At 27.4% G+C, this 18,237-nt stretch overlaps 1 protein-coding gene and 1 pseudogene across 1 annotated transcript; one reads left to right on the top strand and one right to left on the bottom strand.

The window, feature by feature from the left end:
* The first annotated feature begins 5,917 nt into the window (after nt 1-5,917).
* On the top strand, nt 5,918-15,411 carry LOC145189192 (leucine-rich melanocyte differentiation-associated protein-like). The gene is made up of 7 exons (XM_090087090.1): nt 5,918-6,167; nt 6,679-6,752; nt 9,510-9,610; nt 13,661-13,787; nt 14,334-14,473; nt 14,613-14,739; nt 14,934-15,411. Exons 2-7 carry the CDS (start codon nt 6,690-6,692, stop codon nt 15,096-15,098), a joined length of 723 nt encoding a protein of 240 aa, XP_089943216.1. The 5' UTR covers nt 5,918-6,167; nt 6,679-6,689; the 3' UTR covers nt 15,099-15,411.
* On the bottom strand, nt 8,070-8,740 carry LOC149888779 (uncharacterized; annotated as a pseudogene).
* Nucleotides 15,412-18,237: the final 2,826 nt, after the last annotated feature.

The raw sequence follows: 18,237 nt of genomic DNA, 5'->3' as shown, positions 1-18,237 counted from the left end.
GCAGCTCAAAACTTGACGACAACGCAAAAAAAAAACCTTTTTTTTTATTGTTATTGTTGTTGTTATTATTATTATTGTTATTATTATTGTTATTACTATTGTTATCATTATTATTATTATTGTTATTATTATTGTTATTATTATTATTATTATTATTATTACTACTATTATTATTATTTTTATTATTATTATTATTATTTTTATTATTATTATTATTATCATTGTTATTATTATCATCATCATTATTATTATTATTATTATTATTATTATTATTATTATTATTATTATTATTATTATTATTATTATTATTATTATTATTATTGTTATTATTATTATTATTATTATTATTATTATTATTATTATTATTATTATTATTATTATTATTATTATTATTATTATTATTATTTTTATTATCATCATTATTATTATTATCGTTATTATTATTATCGTTATTATTATTATCGTTATTATTATTATCATTATTATTATTGCAGTAATTTCCAGGAAAAAATGTAAACACCTGATATATTAATTTTAAAAAAACTTTGATTTTGTTCTGTATGACATCAAAATAATAAACATATCTAAAAAAAAAACCGCGAAATTTCTAAAGTTCTATCAAAAGTAAACCTTTTTTGTTTAAAAAAATATTTTATTAACTGCTAATTGATTTTAACAATGCGTACTGTCTTTAAAGTCAAAGAATCGGTTTTTCAAACATTTAAAAAATTTTTTCTACCAAACCTTTGAAATATAGCTCCATGCTTACTGGATAGAAGTTTTAACTATCATAATCTATTGTCTAGAACCCCCTTATGCAGTTCGTGCTAACATTCCTCATAAACTTTCTATGTATTAAAAATTTTAATTTTTTTCAACAGCATTTCTTCTAATTTTCCTTATTCGAGGAAACAAATTTTCGGAAAACAAGATCAAGAAGTTTTATCTGATTGCAAAGTTCAAAGATCTGATCGAGGTTTCTTGCTCACCCTTTCCGTAAATCATTTATTTCAGAATACTCCTAAACTACGTATGGTGGGTTATGTTTCTTCGGTTTTGCTTTCGCAATAAAGTGAATGCACTTTCCATTAAGGTACGAAAATACGCTGCTTTCATAAATAGATTTGGTCGGGTCAGCTATAAGATACATTTTGATACGTTTTTCTAGATGCCATTTTGGGTACCCGACCGCTACACTGGGGTTTCTGGTGTACAGATTCGTTTTTCTCTCTTTCTACTAGTTAGCGATGGTACTTTGATGAATTTTTTCAGATTTGAAATGGCCAAAAGTAAATTATTTGCGTGGTTAAGAATTTCATAGTAAAACTTGTAAATTCTCTTTCTTCGTGCGATTTGTTCTGAGGACATTTTCGAATACGTTTAAAAAATGTATAGGCATAGTAAACCATGCTTTTGTTAAGAATTAAATTTGTCGACCATATATTAAGTCAAATTAAACTCCGCATGTCCCTCTCCTCCTTCCTCTTTATTTAGGTCATCCTTGTTGGTTTATTTTCAACTTATTTATAATTAATTAGCTTAATTTGTTAGTTAATTTAAAATTTGTATATGAGTTATTTAAGTAAAACGTTTTGCAATCATAAAATAAAACAAACTTCACGACATAATCCAGTCAAAAAAGGACAATAGCAGTTAGAAAACGACAATAAAGTATTTACTTCTCTTTCGTTTACCGAGTTTATAAATCAATTGTCGATTTCTATAGCATTTTATAAGTAAAAAAGATATTTTACATTTTTAGAGGTATTTACTACATCGATTAGCATTACAAAGTTGCTTAGAACTGTTTTGAAAATCCTCAATGAAATCTCGTTTTTTATTTGTTTAAACATAGATTGCTCCTGGTTACGCTACATATTGTTAATGTCACGTTATTACATGGTTTTTTAAAATCTAGGTGAGCGAGTATGAAACTGCAGATATACTTCAATCCGTTAATTTGCTAAATTTTAACTCGTTTTACGTTCAGCAGCAGTTTTGATTATAATTACTTAAAAAGGATATGATGCCAGTTGATCATCTTGTAAACCTATATATTTCTAACATAGTGAATCACTGATCAGTCGAAAACTACTACTATATTATTAAATCAAAAGGTTCTTCAAGAAAATATATTTTTGTATGATTTGGAATCGTTCAGCTGTTGTGTTAAGTTTATTCTCGTTAAGTATTATGAAGACGGCTTTATCAATAATGTATTCCTTATGAAACAAAGAACTTCTCTTTTTCGTACCATAAACACAGCATAGTCTCCTCTTAGTCTCCATAGTCTCCACAGCATAGTCAACCTCTTAAACTAGCTTGGGGAACCATTTCACATAAATGCAAATCAGTTTCTCCTTTTCAGATTGTGACGTTTTTAAAAAAAAAATTAAAAAGTTCCTGAAATGCTTCCTGAAAGCTCAAAGCAAACTAATCAGATTGAGGGGGAAGGGGGCAAAATTACTGTTCAACGGGATGGGAGACATCTGTAAGTTGCCATGGCACTAAACCTACCTTTTATAATTGGTAAATCTAAAGACTAGGGCCTTCAAGCTCCAAAAAGAAAAATTCTTTAATGATTATTATAAAATCTTTGCACATAAATAGCTTTTGATTGTTTCAATTATTTTTAAAATTTGCATCATATCAAACAAAAAAATATCAGCTCCAACTTAAACTCAAAATTAATGACGTGATGTTGTTCCTTAACATCGAGAAAAGGGTAAAGTTATTAGACCTTAAGAAAACATTTTTGTTGACAAGAAAGGTATATTTTTCTTTTTCAAAATATCAACTTTTGATTGTTAGTTTGATAAAGTTTAGTTTGAAATTAAAGAGTTCTTTACATCAATTCATCTCTCATCATCAGCTTCCTCCGAATGAAATATACAACGATTTTACTAATTATTTTCATGCTTTGACCCTGGGAATAAGATGATGCTTCAAAAAGATATTTCAAAATCTAAAAAAACGATCCTTAATTAAAGAACTTGAAAAATCATTATTATTAATTGATATATTAATATTAAATAAAAATTGAGTAAAATATTCCATTTTTAACAGAATCAACGCAAAATTACGCGAAATAAACATTGTTCTATAGGGAAAAGAAAAATAATTTTAAATATTGAATCAACTTAGCATTTCTCAAACTTTGTGTGGTCTAGAACTCGTGTGTTCTAGAAAAATGGTTCAAAACTGTCGTAAACATATTGAAAAATAAAATACCACTTATGATAAAACTTGAAAACTACCGTCAAGAAAAACATCAACCAATAGGATCGCCAAACTGTGAGGATGTCTACAAAAGTCTTTTTTTTTTAAACTTCTAATGAAACAAAAAACAATACGAAGACAGTATCATGTATTTGCGTCATCTTAAATCGTTCGTTGTTGTTTACTAGAAACCAACTTTCTAGACTGTATAGCAAAGAGGAAACTCCTTATTTCAAAACAAAACCGACTAAAGCAAGACTTGCTTTGTCACACAAGTGAGAACAAAACAAGTATATATTCCACATTTATTAACAAATAGTATATCTTATTAAATTTTTTATGTTAAAGCTGTTATGATTATTTACGTTTTTGTTTCCTGTAAAAGCATTTTATTTTAGGGCTCCCTTATTTTTTGGAGGGCAGTATAAATATTTAAAGTTATTGTTCATCTCATAAGCAAATTCTGAACATTTGGTCCAAAAAATTTTGATTCGTACTTTAAATACTTCATAAATGTGGAGTTGTTGGGGAAGGGTGTTAGCCGAAATTTCCCTTGGCTTTACACTAAGTAAGGACCCACCAGTTGAGGTGCTAAAAAAATATTTTTGGTAATTTTTTTCATAAGATTTTCGTTTTATTACTATGTTTTTAAACATAGTAATAAAACGAAAATAAACAAATAAACAAATTTTTAAATGTATAAAGTATTTATAAAAATAAATTATAAATGACGTTTTTTTCTATTTTTCTAAAATATTGTCGGATCAGGGTGGTTAAAGCGCGCGTTTTGTCCATCATTTTCATTCTAATATGACGTCACTACTGTGTAAAATACAATTTATCGCGTGTTTGTAATGACATTTCTTGATTTCTTGTGAAGCAATTTAATAAATTTAAAGTTAATTTTATAAAGTAAATCTATATTTTCTATTTATTTGAAAATAATCTAAATTACAATTGTATTAATAGGATAAAACATTTAATTATGTTTATGTTAATTGAATATAAAAAAAATCAAATATTCATTTTCCTTTAACCAACTCTTTTAATAGCCTTATAATTGACCAACTCTTTTAATAGCCTTATAATTGACCAACTCTTTTAATAGCCTTATAATTGACCAACTCTTTTAATAGCCTTATAATTGACCAACTCTTTTAATAGCCTTATTATTGACTCTAAGATGACCTTTAACTTGACCTTCAAAATAACAACTATTACTTCTAAAATAATTGTTAAAAACAGTCCTTACATCATCACAATCACTTCTAAACCTTTATGATGACTTATCTCAAACCAAAATTGACTAAATCAAAATTGTCCAGAAAATTTTTTCAAATTTTCAAACTAATTTGATACACTATATCGAATAAGACTTTTAGTTTTAGGAATGAGTGCTGATTTAATTGTGGAATCAGCTCCATTTGATTGTAACAATAAACAGGTTGATAACTATAATAAGAGTTTTGTCACCAAATGAATGAAATCTTGTTACCAAATGAAATTTTGTTACCTAATCAATGAAGTTTTGTTACCAAAGGAATGAAATCCATGATATTTGTACTCCAAATCATGAAATACAAGATGTAGAGTATTACACTGAAAGGTTTGATGACAAAAATATACAAATAGAAAAATACGCTGAAAGTTTTTACGATAAGAAAATTTAATTAAGCAATTAAGATGACATTTCATTCATGGGAATCACATTTCTCATCAAAATATTTTAATAAAAGATTTGTGTGATGACTTATAATCTGAATTTCCATCTGTAAATTCAAAAATATTTATCAAAAATTCACGTCTGAGAATTATCATGAGAATTAAAAACATCAATATTCAAGGTAAAGCAAAAAAGAAAATGAATCGAAATAACAAAAGAAATAAAAAACATGTGTCGTAATCATTATTAGTAGATCATATTTAAAGTTTTGTTTTACTTGATTTTATTTAATTTTTTGTCTTATTTAAATTCAATTCATGTTTAACATGGTAATTTAATTTATGTTTCTTACTTGTTTTTATTTGTTTGTCATTTTGAACGACCACGATATATTTTTATACCATATCCTTTCAATCCAGCAATGACGTCACTCTCCTTTCAGCACTATTTGGATAGGAATTTTCTGTATGTGCACAACCTGAGTTTTTTTTTCTAGTGACCTTAGTTAGGAGAGGTTAAAGAAACTATCTTTAAGTTTTACCTTTCATTCAAAAGTTGCCTTTCTTTAAAAATTATCTAAAACGTATTATAACACAAGTTAGCTAGTGGATAATATTACTAATGTTTGCTTATTTTAAGGCACGAAGAATTTTTATAATATTTCGATTACTAACGATTTTAAATCATCAAAAATTAATAGATCCTTGGAAGATGTTATTGTCTAGTTTACTATCTCTTTTGTGATTACAATTGAGAAAACAAGTTTTTAAATTTAGAGTTTTTCATGAAAATTGTTATGTAATGCTTTTATAATTATTCATAAATTTGTATCAACTTTGCTGACTTTTACTTTTAGTTGCTATAAACTAATTAATGAACCTAAATATTTGCGGTTGATTTATCGATAAGAATATCTTAAAAAGAATTTAAAAAATCACGCATATCGACAACTAAAAGTGAAAGAACTTTTACGTGACCCGATTCCCAATTCATTTTGGAATTGTGTAACTTAATTTTCAAAAACTAAAAAGAATCAAAAACATTTAGGGTTAAAGATAAAAGTTAAATATAAACTTTTTTTTATTTTAATGCATTTTCTGGTGTATATTAATTATCAATGATGCTTCTATTGGTAGATAAGTGTTAAAACTAATACAAGACAAGTTGCAAATTTAAAAGAATCATTGGCGGAAACAATCAGATTAAGGAAATACTTCTTGATAATAGTCTAAAGTGAAGTTTCACTGGCTGAATCTTTTATAACTTATTATATGTGTGTGTTAAGGTGACCAACTTTTATTCAATGAAGTTAAAGCAACAATATAAAATATAAATAAAAACATTTGTAACGTCTTATATTTTAACTATGCTTAGGCTTTTCTAAGGAGAACAAAACTTACAAAAGGAAGATCCTCCTCTCGAAAGGAGCAGAAATGGTCACCTTAGTGTGATTAAGTTTATTACAAAAACTTTTAATTTTCAATGAATAAATAAATAGACAAAACATGAATAAAACCCTTGGGATATATTTACAAGATGTCTAATCAATCAATATCAATATATCTAAGCATTCTTTACTTTTACATGTTCTCTCTTACATTCTTTTTGGATAGGTTGAGCTGTAAAAGGTAGGTATACATATACATACATACATACATACATACATACATACATACATACATACATACATACATACATACATACATACATACATACATACATACATACAAACATACATACATATATATATATTATCTGATCTAATTGTAAAACTTTAAATAATGTTTCAATTTTAGATAAAATTGATATGGATTGTATGGATGGTCTTTGCCAAGAAGAAAATGCAGAGCAAATTTTTTCTGATGGAAGTGTATGTATATAAATATAGTATATACTCTAAATCTATAAACAGTTTTCATTAATATGAAAAAAATTAATTTTAACATAGGTTCGCTGAAAAAAACAAAATTGAATATATTTGAATAAAGAAATGTATATTTGGTAGCAGTTGCTACCTAATGTACTCTCTTTTTCTTAAATATTTTACTGGATGGTGGTAGGAAGAAAAACTAATTGAAGGATACAGCTGCACTATTCAATAGAGACTTTACAAAAGTATTCTTTTCTATTAACTTATTATAAATTAACACCAGATCATTACATTTCAACCGATTTGATATTAACACTCTTGGGTGGCACCCCCCGATTTCTCGAATATTTAAGAGACAAATTTAAAGCCTTATAACTTTTTTCTCACTTTCATTACGTGATTCATTTTTTCTAGAACTAGATTTATATATATATATATATATATATATATATATATATATATATATATATATATATATATATATATATATATATATCAGTTGTTCCTATTTTTTAATTTCATAATTTTTTTTATTTTTAAATAACCCTATTTTTCAATTGTCAGATATGAATAGCGTTATTGGAAACCATTGCCCTTCCAACCTGCCTCCTGTCCCATGTGAGGAATGTAACCAACTATTTGTAGTTTGTTTTACAAAATTTTATATAGTTTCTATAAAAACCATTTTTAGTCCAGCATTTTTATTAACGTCAAAAACAAAGTTATCTTTTTTTTCAAACTTCTTGTAAACTCCCTTAATAATGATAATACATAATAGTTTAGTTGATAATTGAAAGCAATTGTATATGATGCTTCATTTTCTTTAAAAAAAAATTTTATAGCAAAACATTTTATAGCAAACAAAATTATAACTTTTTAATTGGGAAATTGTTTGAAAAAAATCACAACCCAAATGTACATTTTGACAATAAAATGCTATATATCTAATGTTTTTAAATTTTTCTTTAGCAACTAAAAACATGTTGCTCAGCATCAGAATTTGATTCCCAATAGGTCTTTGAATGGATAGGTTATGAATATTTTTTCACTGCATCACCTATTCCATCACATGCACTTTTTCCATGTACAGTCCCAAAAAAATACCAATCTGCTTTTAGACCTTAGTCTTTTTCATGAAAACACAGGTTTTTCAAATTAGACTTAAAATACAATAAGAAAAAGCATAAATATTCAGTTAACGATTATCAATTTTGTCTCAAATTTGAAAAACATCATTTCAAGAGCTGAAAACAGTTTGGTTAGAATAGGTAATTATTAATGAAAATATTTTCATAATATTGTGGTATAAAATTTAACTTACCTATATTTATACCGGTTGCTTGAACCGTCAGTTAAATAATTGGTATGATTTTGGTAACATAACTGAAGACAACCTCAGTATTGTGAATAGGATAGTCAGATATAACACAATAACATTTGCTTTCTGGTGATTGGTTTCTATTTAAAGATTGCACATATATGACAAATGGATGGAGAGTTGCTTGAGTTTTGGATGAATGTGATGATTGAACTTCATCTTGTATAATAAATAAAAAAATTTTCAGCAAAATCCATTTGCATAATACATTCATTTGGCTTCAAGTTTTCTTTGAGCTGCTTTAAAAATCATGTCTTGGATTTGCTGATATAATGATGTTTTGTGAGTTTATATAACTTGTCTGTTAACTCTTCTAGAAAACTCATCAGGACATTTAACTTTTGTTTCTAAGGAACATCTATCAGTCTTTAAACATTGCTTATAAATTATTTAAATTGCTGAATCCCCTAACAGTTCATTTAACTTTTTTCAATTTTCTCCTTTCCAGGATACTTCTCACACTCATGAAACACACAGCTACAGCCATAAGATTTGGATTTTAATGATCAATACAAACACAGACAGTATAAAGATCAGATCAGGAAGATAACAACCAACCATATCTTTCTTTTTTTAAGAAATGACTTATAATAGCTTACATTTTGCCCATTTGTTGCAGAGAATAGTAGCTAATCAGAAAATTAACATGTAAGGATTTGTTGATGAATAGAAAAATACTACAGTTAACTTCATTTTGCCATTTTTTCAGAAGTTTTCCAAAGTGAAGGAGGTTATAGTTTTTTTCTAATATGATGCAAGCTAATAAAATTCACTATTTACAAAACAGAAATATCCAGAAAATAGTTTTAGAAAAAATGAGTCACTTGTTGAAAGTTCAAAAAAGGTATAAGGCTTTAAATTTGTCTCTTTTTACCATTTGAGAAATCAAGAGGTGCCACCTGAGAGTATTAATAAGGCTATAATTTCTAAACTGCTGCACTTGGAACTCTGAAATTGCAAGTGTAACCTATTTACTTAATGTAGATAATGATATGTAAAAATCAGGAAAATCAGAGATGGTGCCCCACAAGCCATTGGTTGAAATTTAAAATGATCTGACTCACCATTGTTGTTTTTTTTGTTTGTTTTATGTGTGCATGCATGTGTGAGTGAGTGTGTATGATATGGTTTAGGTTAGAACAGAATAAATAGCTCTGATAATCTTTGAATAGTCTTTTAAATTCTTTAAGGCTTTTTTATGATAAGATCAAATAAGATCTTATAAAAACATAAAAGAATTTTGATCAGATTTTATAGGATTGTTACTGTATACTGTAATATTTTAGAAATTTATTACTGTAATATTTTTAAAGTTTAAAATAATAAAATCTTGCAAGATGTGAGCTTCACAACCTGTAATACTTTTATTATGACATCAGATATCATTTGTTGGTCAAAATGTTGAGTGCATTCCTCCTTGGTTGTTGACAAAGTATGGAAAGCATATAAATAGAATTGATTTGAGTTTCAACAAAATTAGGTATGAAGCATGTTTGAAAAACTTATTTTGCTTTTTTTGTACAATGATGTAAGATATTTTGTGGTAAAGCTGGCGCATCTATTTTTCCAAGTTTTACTTTATGAGATTAAAATAAGTTTGCATCCCCAATAACTTAGATTTTTTAACTCTTAAAGCAATGAACTTTAATCTAAGATCATTTTAGTATTAATATGGAATAAATCAGCCATTCAAAGTAACTTCTTTTGCACGTTTTGCCCTTTCAACCTTGCTGACTATTTTTTTGATTGCATGATAAATACCAATGTGTACAAGCTCCAGTGGCGGCCGGTGACATTAAACTTTGGTGGGGCCAGCAAATATTAACCGAAAAATATCGCAAATTTTTGAACTTAGCGATGTTTTTAAGGTTCTTTTCTTCAAGGGCCAGTTCAATGAGGCCCTGCGGTGCGTTTTTTCGTCCCATCGAAAGCACAACAAATTCTGCGCGCGCATCAAAAATAATATTACTACAAACAAAATAAATAGGGCCAGTAAAAATCGGCCCAGCCGTTATTGGGAATGAATTAAAACAACGCTACAATACTTTGAATAAATTGCAAATAAACATTACTTATAAATTAATATAGTTTAAAATTAGAACTAACTTAGAACTATTTATTTTTATAAAACCTGTCTGCAAATAGTTTAGGCTAATAGTTGCATATTTATATATATATAAATACATAATTACATTACCAAATACTTTATCTTAAATAAATATAAGTGGGGCCGGGCCCCTATGGCCCCTATAGACGAGCCGCCACTGACAAGCTCTTTTGGTTTTTTAAGAAAAAGCATGATAGAGACATTTTTTGCATGACAAGTAAAAATATTTTTCTGCAACTAATGTTAAATAACAAGTAGCAAGTCTTATCAGCAAAAAAAATACAACAGATTTTTTAAAAATAAATTTCTATTCTATTTTCTTCTCTAACCAGCTGTTATTTACAACTGTTTTATTAATTGATGTAAGTTTTATCAAAAGGTTATATAAAATTGTTAATGATGACCAGGTCACATTTAAGATTTTTTTTTGTTGAGATTTTGAGAAGGTCTAAAAGATCAAATAGAAATGACTTAAAAAGCAGTAAACAAAATAACAAAGTGGGAGATAATAGGTATGAAAGATGGCTTCAGGATCAGTAGCAGAGAAATAGCAAGTAGATTAGAGATACTCTGAAAAAATATAAAATAACAGGTGGCACACATGTCATACCCAGGGTGCAAGGTGGCATAGGAGCATTGGTATTTAAAAGACTTCTCAAATGGATTAATTATATGTAATATTTATACAGTTAAAATCAACCAACACAGTTATAGCAGTAATGCTCATTGATCAACACAATTGTTGGCCATTTTAACAAGATATGGCTCCTGCCCAGACAGTTTACCCACTCAAAGCTTGGATGGAAGAAAATGAAATAGATTTAATGCCCTGGCTGACTCTATCACCAGATTTTAATCCAATCAATTCTATTTGGGGCAGACAAAGAATTAATTTGGTTTTGAATAAAATCCCTTAGTAAGTTTTGAATATAAATCCCTAAAACAAGAGTTATTAGATATTAGTTATTAGATATTAGGTATTAGTTATTAGATATTCAGAGAAGTGTTTTAATCCCTAAAATAAGAGTTAAACAGAGAAGTGTTTTAAGGAAAATTTGCAACCACCTTGTTAAATCAATTCAAAATAGATAATATTAAAAAATATATATAATGCTCATGTTTATTGTTGTTGCAGCAATTTCGGTTACTCAAAGCTTTTTTATTAATTTTATCATGTTTGATAACTTTTTAATTATTTATAATTGTGTGACTAGTATGGTGCAACCTGATGCAAGATTTTAAAAAATATATATCTGTGGAAAATAAAAATTATATCTTCTTTTGTTTTTATTTTATGGTACTTAAAATAAGTATAAGCTAAAAAACCTTAATGCATCTTTTTTTTAAAAGAAAACCACTGTATATTGTGATTGCACAAAAGAAGATTTTTTATTAGATTATTTCAGATATAGGTTGTAAAGCTATTACAAGAGTCACTTCAAATAAACAGTTTTTTAAGCAGTAATTAAATTTCACATTTTAAGATATTATAAATACCTTAAAGTTTCAAAACTATGGGAAGTATACAACTATACACTGTGGAATGGGGTAATGGTGGTTCAATAACAACCACCCTCTCATGCTATCTCGTGGTAAGCTAAATTCTAGTTATATTTTTTTATAACTATTTTTGAAATTGAAAAGGGCGAAATAGTAACTGTGAATGTTACCTCTACTAATGTTATTATCCAAATCTCCAGTTTCAAGCTTTATTTATTTTTTTTTTTAAGGTTTCACTCTTTTTAGTGTGACCATGGTGAAATTGAAAGTAAATAAAAGACAAATTAGTATATGAAGATAGACTGAAGGGGCTAACTTAATTTTATTTATGATATTACATTTTTGAATTTTACAATAGTAAATAAGACTTGCAATAAAAAAATATGACGTTGAGTTTTTAGTGCTAATTTAATAAATTAGTAATGCTTTTTAGTTAAAAACATTTTTTTAACATAAAACAAAAAAGAATGAAAATTTATTTAGCAACAGGTCTTTTAAAAAATTGATTAATAAAGAAAGTTTTCAAATTTTGAGTAAAATTTGAACCTTAAAACTTTTGTGTCAGTTTTACCCTTGTGTTAGTTTTATATGCATGAGTTTTCACAGTTTTTGTAGGCTGCAACTGGTGCACTTAAAAATCTTCAGAATGAGGTTGTTAAGATCCATGATAATTAAGGAAAATAAAACACTACACAATGGTTTTTTAATCATTTAAAACATAAACCTTTTCAAAAAAAAGGCTTTTTTTACCTGCATTGATGTAAATGTTTAAATACATTTTTGAAAACATACTTTCTTGGTCGTAAATGTACTTGAAATTGGAAAAGATTAGCAGTAAAAAAATGAATAAGTATTGTTAAAAAATTAAAGTAATGAACTCAATTGCATAACTCAAGTAACCTAAGTACTGCAGCTTTTTTCAACTATTTTTTCTAACTTCCTAAAATCTCAAAGAAGAAAAATCTGTGATAACAAAAAAAGCCTTAGTAAAAAATTCCTTTAAATTTTAATTGAAAAGAAATAGATTGAGAACATGTATTGACCATCAGATTGATGTGCTTTGATGAAAGGAACTTTTAGCTAAGATTTTATTTTTATATATATTTTAATGTGGCTTGAAAATATTTGAGGCAAGAAAGATATCCAAATGAGCTATCTTTTCAAAAACTTCCAGTTAGGCTATATTTTACACTTCCCAGAGTTAAAGAATAGATTACTAGAGTAGAAATTGTTTCCATTAATCATACTTAAAAGTGAAATAAGATTTATCATTAACAGCCCATTCAAATTCTTTAAATTTACAATCAAGACCACTTATGGTTCTTATTTTCAACTTTTGTTCTTTAGTTCTTTTGGGCATCTTTTTCTTTCTACATTTTATATCTGTATTTTTCTTTTTCATTATTTTTGACACAAAAGACAAATTTTCACAAATTTCTGAGCTATCTTTAATAAATACCACTATGATCACGTCAAACATGGTTTTTATCTTTATAATCTTCTTTTGAGTCTTCTCTGCTTCAAAATAATTGTGCAAAAATTTTTCCATATGACTTATTTTAAAAATAGAAGCTGTACACGCAGTCACATAAAAGCTTTTGACTTGCGTTACTTATTTTAACCCTTTCACATTTGTATAATTTCATATTTGCTTAATTTATAACTTTAATTTTGTTTTATTGAATTCTCAAGAAAAAAAAGGCTACAAGTATTATGACTTAAAAATTTCCATGTTCATAAATGCATTTAGTTTAAAAATGTCCAGTTATTTTATTATTGCCTGCTATGTCATGAAAAGAAACAAAAAAAAAAAAATGATAACACAGAATAAGAGTTTTTACAAAAAAATTAAATACAAAAAGGTAAAGTAAATAAATAACTCAACATTCAACTCTTTTTCTTTTTTTTTTTTTTTGTTAATAGAAGTTTAAAAGGCTTGGTTGGTTTTACTGAGTTAAAAGAGCTAATATTAGATAACAATCAACTCTCAGATGATATGGAATTGCCAAGGTTTGAACACCTGGAAACTTTAACCATCAATAAAAACTTGGTATGTGCCTATTTTGTAGTACATACTTATTATCAAATTTTTCACTTATACTTTTTTGTGTTAAGCTTCTTTCCATTTTAATTGCATTACTGAACTTGTTTGGTCTAGCAAATTTACTGTGGTAAATTTACCAATCAATATAATTCAACTAGACCAATTTTTCAAGATTTTTGTCATGATTGAGACAATACTTACTAAACAAAAAATAGTTTTTTAAGCACATGGTTAGTGTTTTAGATTTAGCCTTGTCTTCTACTCTTAAAATTCTTAGATTTAATGTTGTTTTCTGCTACTCAAATTTTTGTAGCTTTTAAGTTAATATTTGTTTACATTTTTTACAAAATTTCCTTTTTTTCTTTCTGAAATATTTTCTTAAAAATAAGTTTGTTATTAAAGCCATTTATTTGGTTATTATCTCTTTTCATCACAATAAAACATGAATGAAGTAGAGAATCTAGCAACATAAAAATGTGGCAAACAAATCGTAATTTTCAAAAATTTAAATATTATACTAAAGAAATCAAGCGCTTAAATTTTTTTGTTTAGATAAAAAATTTGGAAGGTCTTTTGAAAAAAATATCTTTCAGCTTACCTAAAATATCTTATCTTTCTTTACTTGGGAATGAAGCATGTCCTACACCACTGAGCCACACAGACAAAGATGATGATGATTATTTAAGATACAGGTGTGATTGAAACTTTTCCTGTTGTTAAATTTTAAATGGTCTAAATGAAGAATCATCCAAGAAAACCGTATTATAAAGATTTTTAGCACTTATATATTGATATTTACATTAGGATGTTTTATATTTTTTCTGTTTCTAGGTATTTTGTTTTGCATAATCTTCCGACTTTAAAGTTTCTTGATTCCTCTCCAATAACTCCATTTGAAAGAAAAGAAGCAAAACGAGTTGGAGGTTTTATGAATGTAAAATCTTGCAAAAATGATCCTGTGAGTCATTTTATCATAAGTTGGTTTTTTTTTTTTTTTTTAACCCTTTGAATGTATGAACATCCTTTCAACAACATTTTCATCCTTTTTTTTTATTTGCAGTTGTAATCGTTGAGTAGAGGAATGTTCAGTGGGTTATTTAATTAGCAGCTTTTATAAGTTAGAATATTGTTATTTTTTATTACTTTATTTAGGGATATGAGCACATAGAAGATTCCCTAGAAAAATATGCATACACTGCACTCCCTTCTTCTGAAGAGCGAGAAGGTAATCACAGAAGTTCATTTGGAAAATGTCACTTCATTTACTATGGAAAGAATTCAGAAGGCAATCGCTTCATTTTAAATAACGATTTATGATTGGTTTTAAAAAAATTGTTTATAAAATTATTTAACAATTAACTTTCAGATATATTCAGTAAATTTAAAAAAACATTTTGAATAAAAAAGCAATTTAAATTTTGATTAAAAAGAGAAAAAATTTCTTGTGATATATAAATGATAGTAAGATTTTTATATATATGCAATATATATACACACACACATACATGTATATATATACATACACATATATGTACAAACTATTCTTATTTTGATTTTCTTACTGTGTTTTTTGTAATATTAGAAATTTATCTTTTATACGTAGTAATCCATAATAAATGATAAAACAACATTTTTCAAAGTTATATTGCATATTTATAACAGATCTAGTCGAGGGAAGCCCCTCAAGGCAAGCCAATTCAAGGCTTCCGAGGTCAAACCTAAGAAAGGACTTTAAAACTAAGGACATTTAGGTCACAAGGCCAGTGTAATTAAAGGTCCAAGTCAAGGACTTACGATTCAAGAACATTTAGGTAAATGCCCTCTTTATATGATGAATGACTTAGTAAAAAAGACCTCTTAAATGATGAATGCCTTATTAAAAAAAGACCTCTCTATATGATGAATGACTTAATAAAAAACTTATCGAGACTTAAAAATATAAAACCAAAATAAAATTATATTAAATTGTATTAAAAAACGGACTTTACGTTACGTGATTTTTACTAATATAGTTTCAAGTCAGAAAAAAAAAAGATTTTGCTAACATCTTGTGACCCATTCGAGATCGATGCGGTCGCAACAATACACAGATTTAAATTTCGTTCTCAAATAGTTCATACAAGTGTGTGAAACATTTCCGAACTGTTTGTCATTACTATTTAACTACCTGCTGTTCTATAGAGTTGCATCTAACTCGTTGAATCAACTGGTGGATGAATGTGGTCTGCCCAGAGAAAGCCATCTATGTGAGGTAAAAGTACAATATCTTAAGACCAAAAATATAATAATTGAAATTAGACAATCCCGTCCGTGAAAATAATAAGTCTTTTAGCAAGCCCGTCCGTTAAAATGATGTCTGTTAGCAATCCTGTCGGTTAAAATAATCTGTTATTTTATATATCTGTTATTAATTTAAATTTTTGCATAACTATTAAATTTTTATTTACTATTATTAAATTAAAGCTTCCTACTCTGTTCACCATCAAAGTTAAGATGTTAACCAGAGAGCAGGATTGTGGTTGCTTGAACTGTCATATTGGCCAATGAATTTGAGTAGGACTTCTACAATTCTTGCAACGTTGCTCGTATGAAAGGAATAGTAAAGTCGAACGTTCCACTTGCAGTGATTTATTGGATTATTCCTTCAGCAATTGACTATACATCAGATGATGGTATTTACATGATGAAAATGGTGCTGACTCCTTCAGTCGCGTCAGTTGCTCAAAGAATTTTAGCTTACACAAATTACACAACACACTTTTACCTTACACAACTGAAGAAATTAGAAAACCATCATCTTCTTAGATAAACCCATAATTTTATACCACACGGCAAAACCCACAACCATGGCCTACTATTAAATAGACCAAGGGCCCTGGAATGGCGTTTTTTTTAGTCTCCTTATAATTGCTATAGTTAATTTTCAAAATTAAAAATGATTATTTAACCCTTAGCCCATATTATTGCCGCTGGATAATAGGCCGAAATTTCAGCAGAACTCCCCTCTTAAAGACCCTGTACATACACAGCAAATTACGACAATTCAGCAGAGCATTGTTACAATAAAAATAAAAATACAAATGTTAAAAATCTTTGATGCGATATTGGATTGTACATAGTTTTTAAAAGATACAATGCAAAATTCAATTAAAAATATTTTGGAGATAAAAAGTTGCGGATAAAATACAATAATAACAAATTAGAATACTTTCTCACGTTGTTTTTGACGTATATCTTTTAAGGGTCTGCGTATCGTTTCATTTCTGTATCGTTATCATTCCGATATGATAGCAGAAAAAAAATGTCATCGGATTGACGAGAGTTCTGGTATATACCGAGATTTAAATGATGACACTTTTTTTTTCCGCTATCGTATCGGCATAATAACAATACAGAAATGAAACGATACGCAGACCCTTAATATTTTCCTTATAAACTGAAAATGGTAAATAAACAGGTACAAAATGAAGAAAACTTTGATTTTTTAGATAAAAATTCAGCTCCTATCACTTAAAAAATCAACTTAAAATTTTAAAAAAAGACGTCTCTTTGGGAATTTTGAAAAAAGGCATTAAAGTACGCTTTTTTCTTTAAGCGTTGTTATTTAGGATCAAGTCTCGATAGTAAACCTCTAATGTAAAAATGTCTCATGTGGTTAGAAGCATAACTATAGCTAAGATCTAGTTAAATCGACTGAACGTGCAGTAGTATTAAAAGAAAGATTATACAATGGTTTCCTACACATTCTGACCACGCACAGCTCAGTACTTGTTTCACTAATTTTCCATTTGGTAGAATTCTAATATAATAAACACAGCATATCAAATAAAATTTTAAAAGGAAAATCGACAAAGAGGTTTTTTCTAATGACTTCAATTTTGAAATTTCTAATAACTTCAATTTTGAAGCACTAAGATTTCAGAGGTGTGATTATTTCTTTAAAAAAAAACTTGTTTTAAAAAAATTGATGTAATTTTGTCTTAAATCCGTAAGTATGCTATTACTATTAAATCCTAATTTGTTATTCGATCCTGTATTTGTCTTTTGGGAATATGAAAAACAAATTTCTACTTTGTTTAATAAACAGAAAGCTGCCATCATGCTAAACTCAATTGATTAATAGTTTATTATATAACATGGTATTAATTATAACTCGAGAATAACTAAAAAATGTATATAATCAAACAAGTAAAAGAAAGATTTCCTAAAAATGGGCCCCAAACCATCTCAACAATCCATGTAGAAACAAATTCCTTTAAATATTGGAACTTTATAAACGAAATTTTTCTCAATCAAAAGAGGTCGAAACATTTAAGAAAAAACTAAGAAACCCACTTAGCTTTCCAGTAATGCTCTCAGTAGAACGTAAAATACATGTTTACGATACTCACAAGGATATAAAAAGCTTTCAGAACGGAAGGAAGAAAGGGCAGGAGATTTCACTTAATAGACATTA

This window comes from Hydra viridissima, unplaced genomic scaffold, assembly GCF_058129835.1.
Source record: "Hydra viridissima isolate aposymbiotic clone 2 unplaced genomic scaffold, HvirCarnegie_v1 scaffold_5, whole genome shotgun sequence".
Taxonomy (NCBI): Eukaryota; Metazoa; Cnidaria; class Hydrozoa; order Anthoathecata; family Hydridae; genus Hydra; species Hydra viridissima.
Note: the sequence above shows the minus strand (reverse complement) of the source record. Positions and strands in the feature narration are given on the sequence as shown.

Bases quoted from the DNA above. Each gene is read 5' to 3' on its own strand.
- LOC145189192 (XM_090087090.1), top strand. From the start codon at position 6,690: ATGGATTGTATGGATGGTCTTTGCCAAGAAGAAAATGCAGAGCAAATT. The intron at 6,753-9,509 runs GTATGTATATAA...TTATGACATCAG, and splicing joins AAATTTTTTCTGATGGAAGT to ATATCATTTGTTGGTCAAAA. The intron at 14,474-14,612 runs GTGTGATTGAAA...TTCTGTTTCTAG, and splicing joins GATGATTATTTAAGATACAG to GTATTTTGTTTTGCATAATC.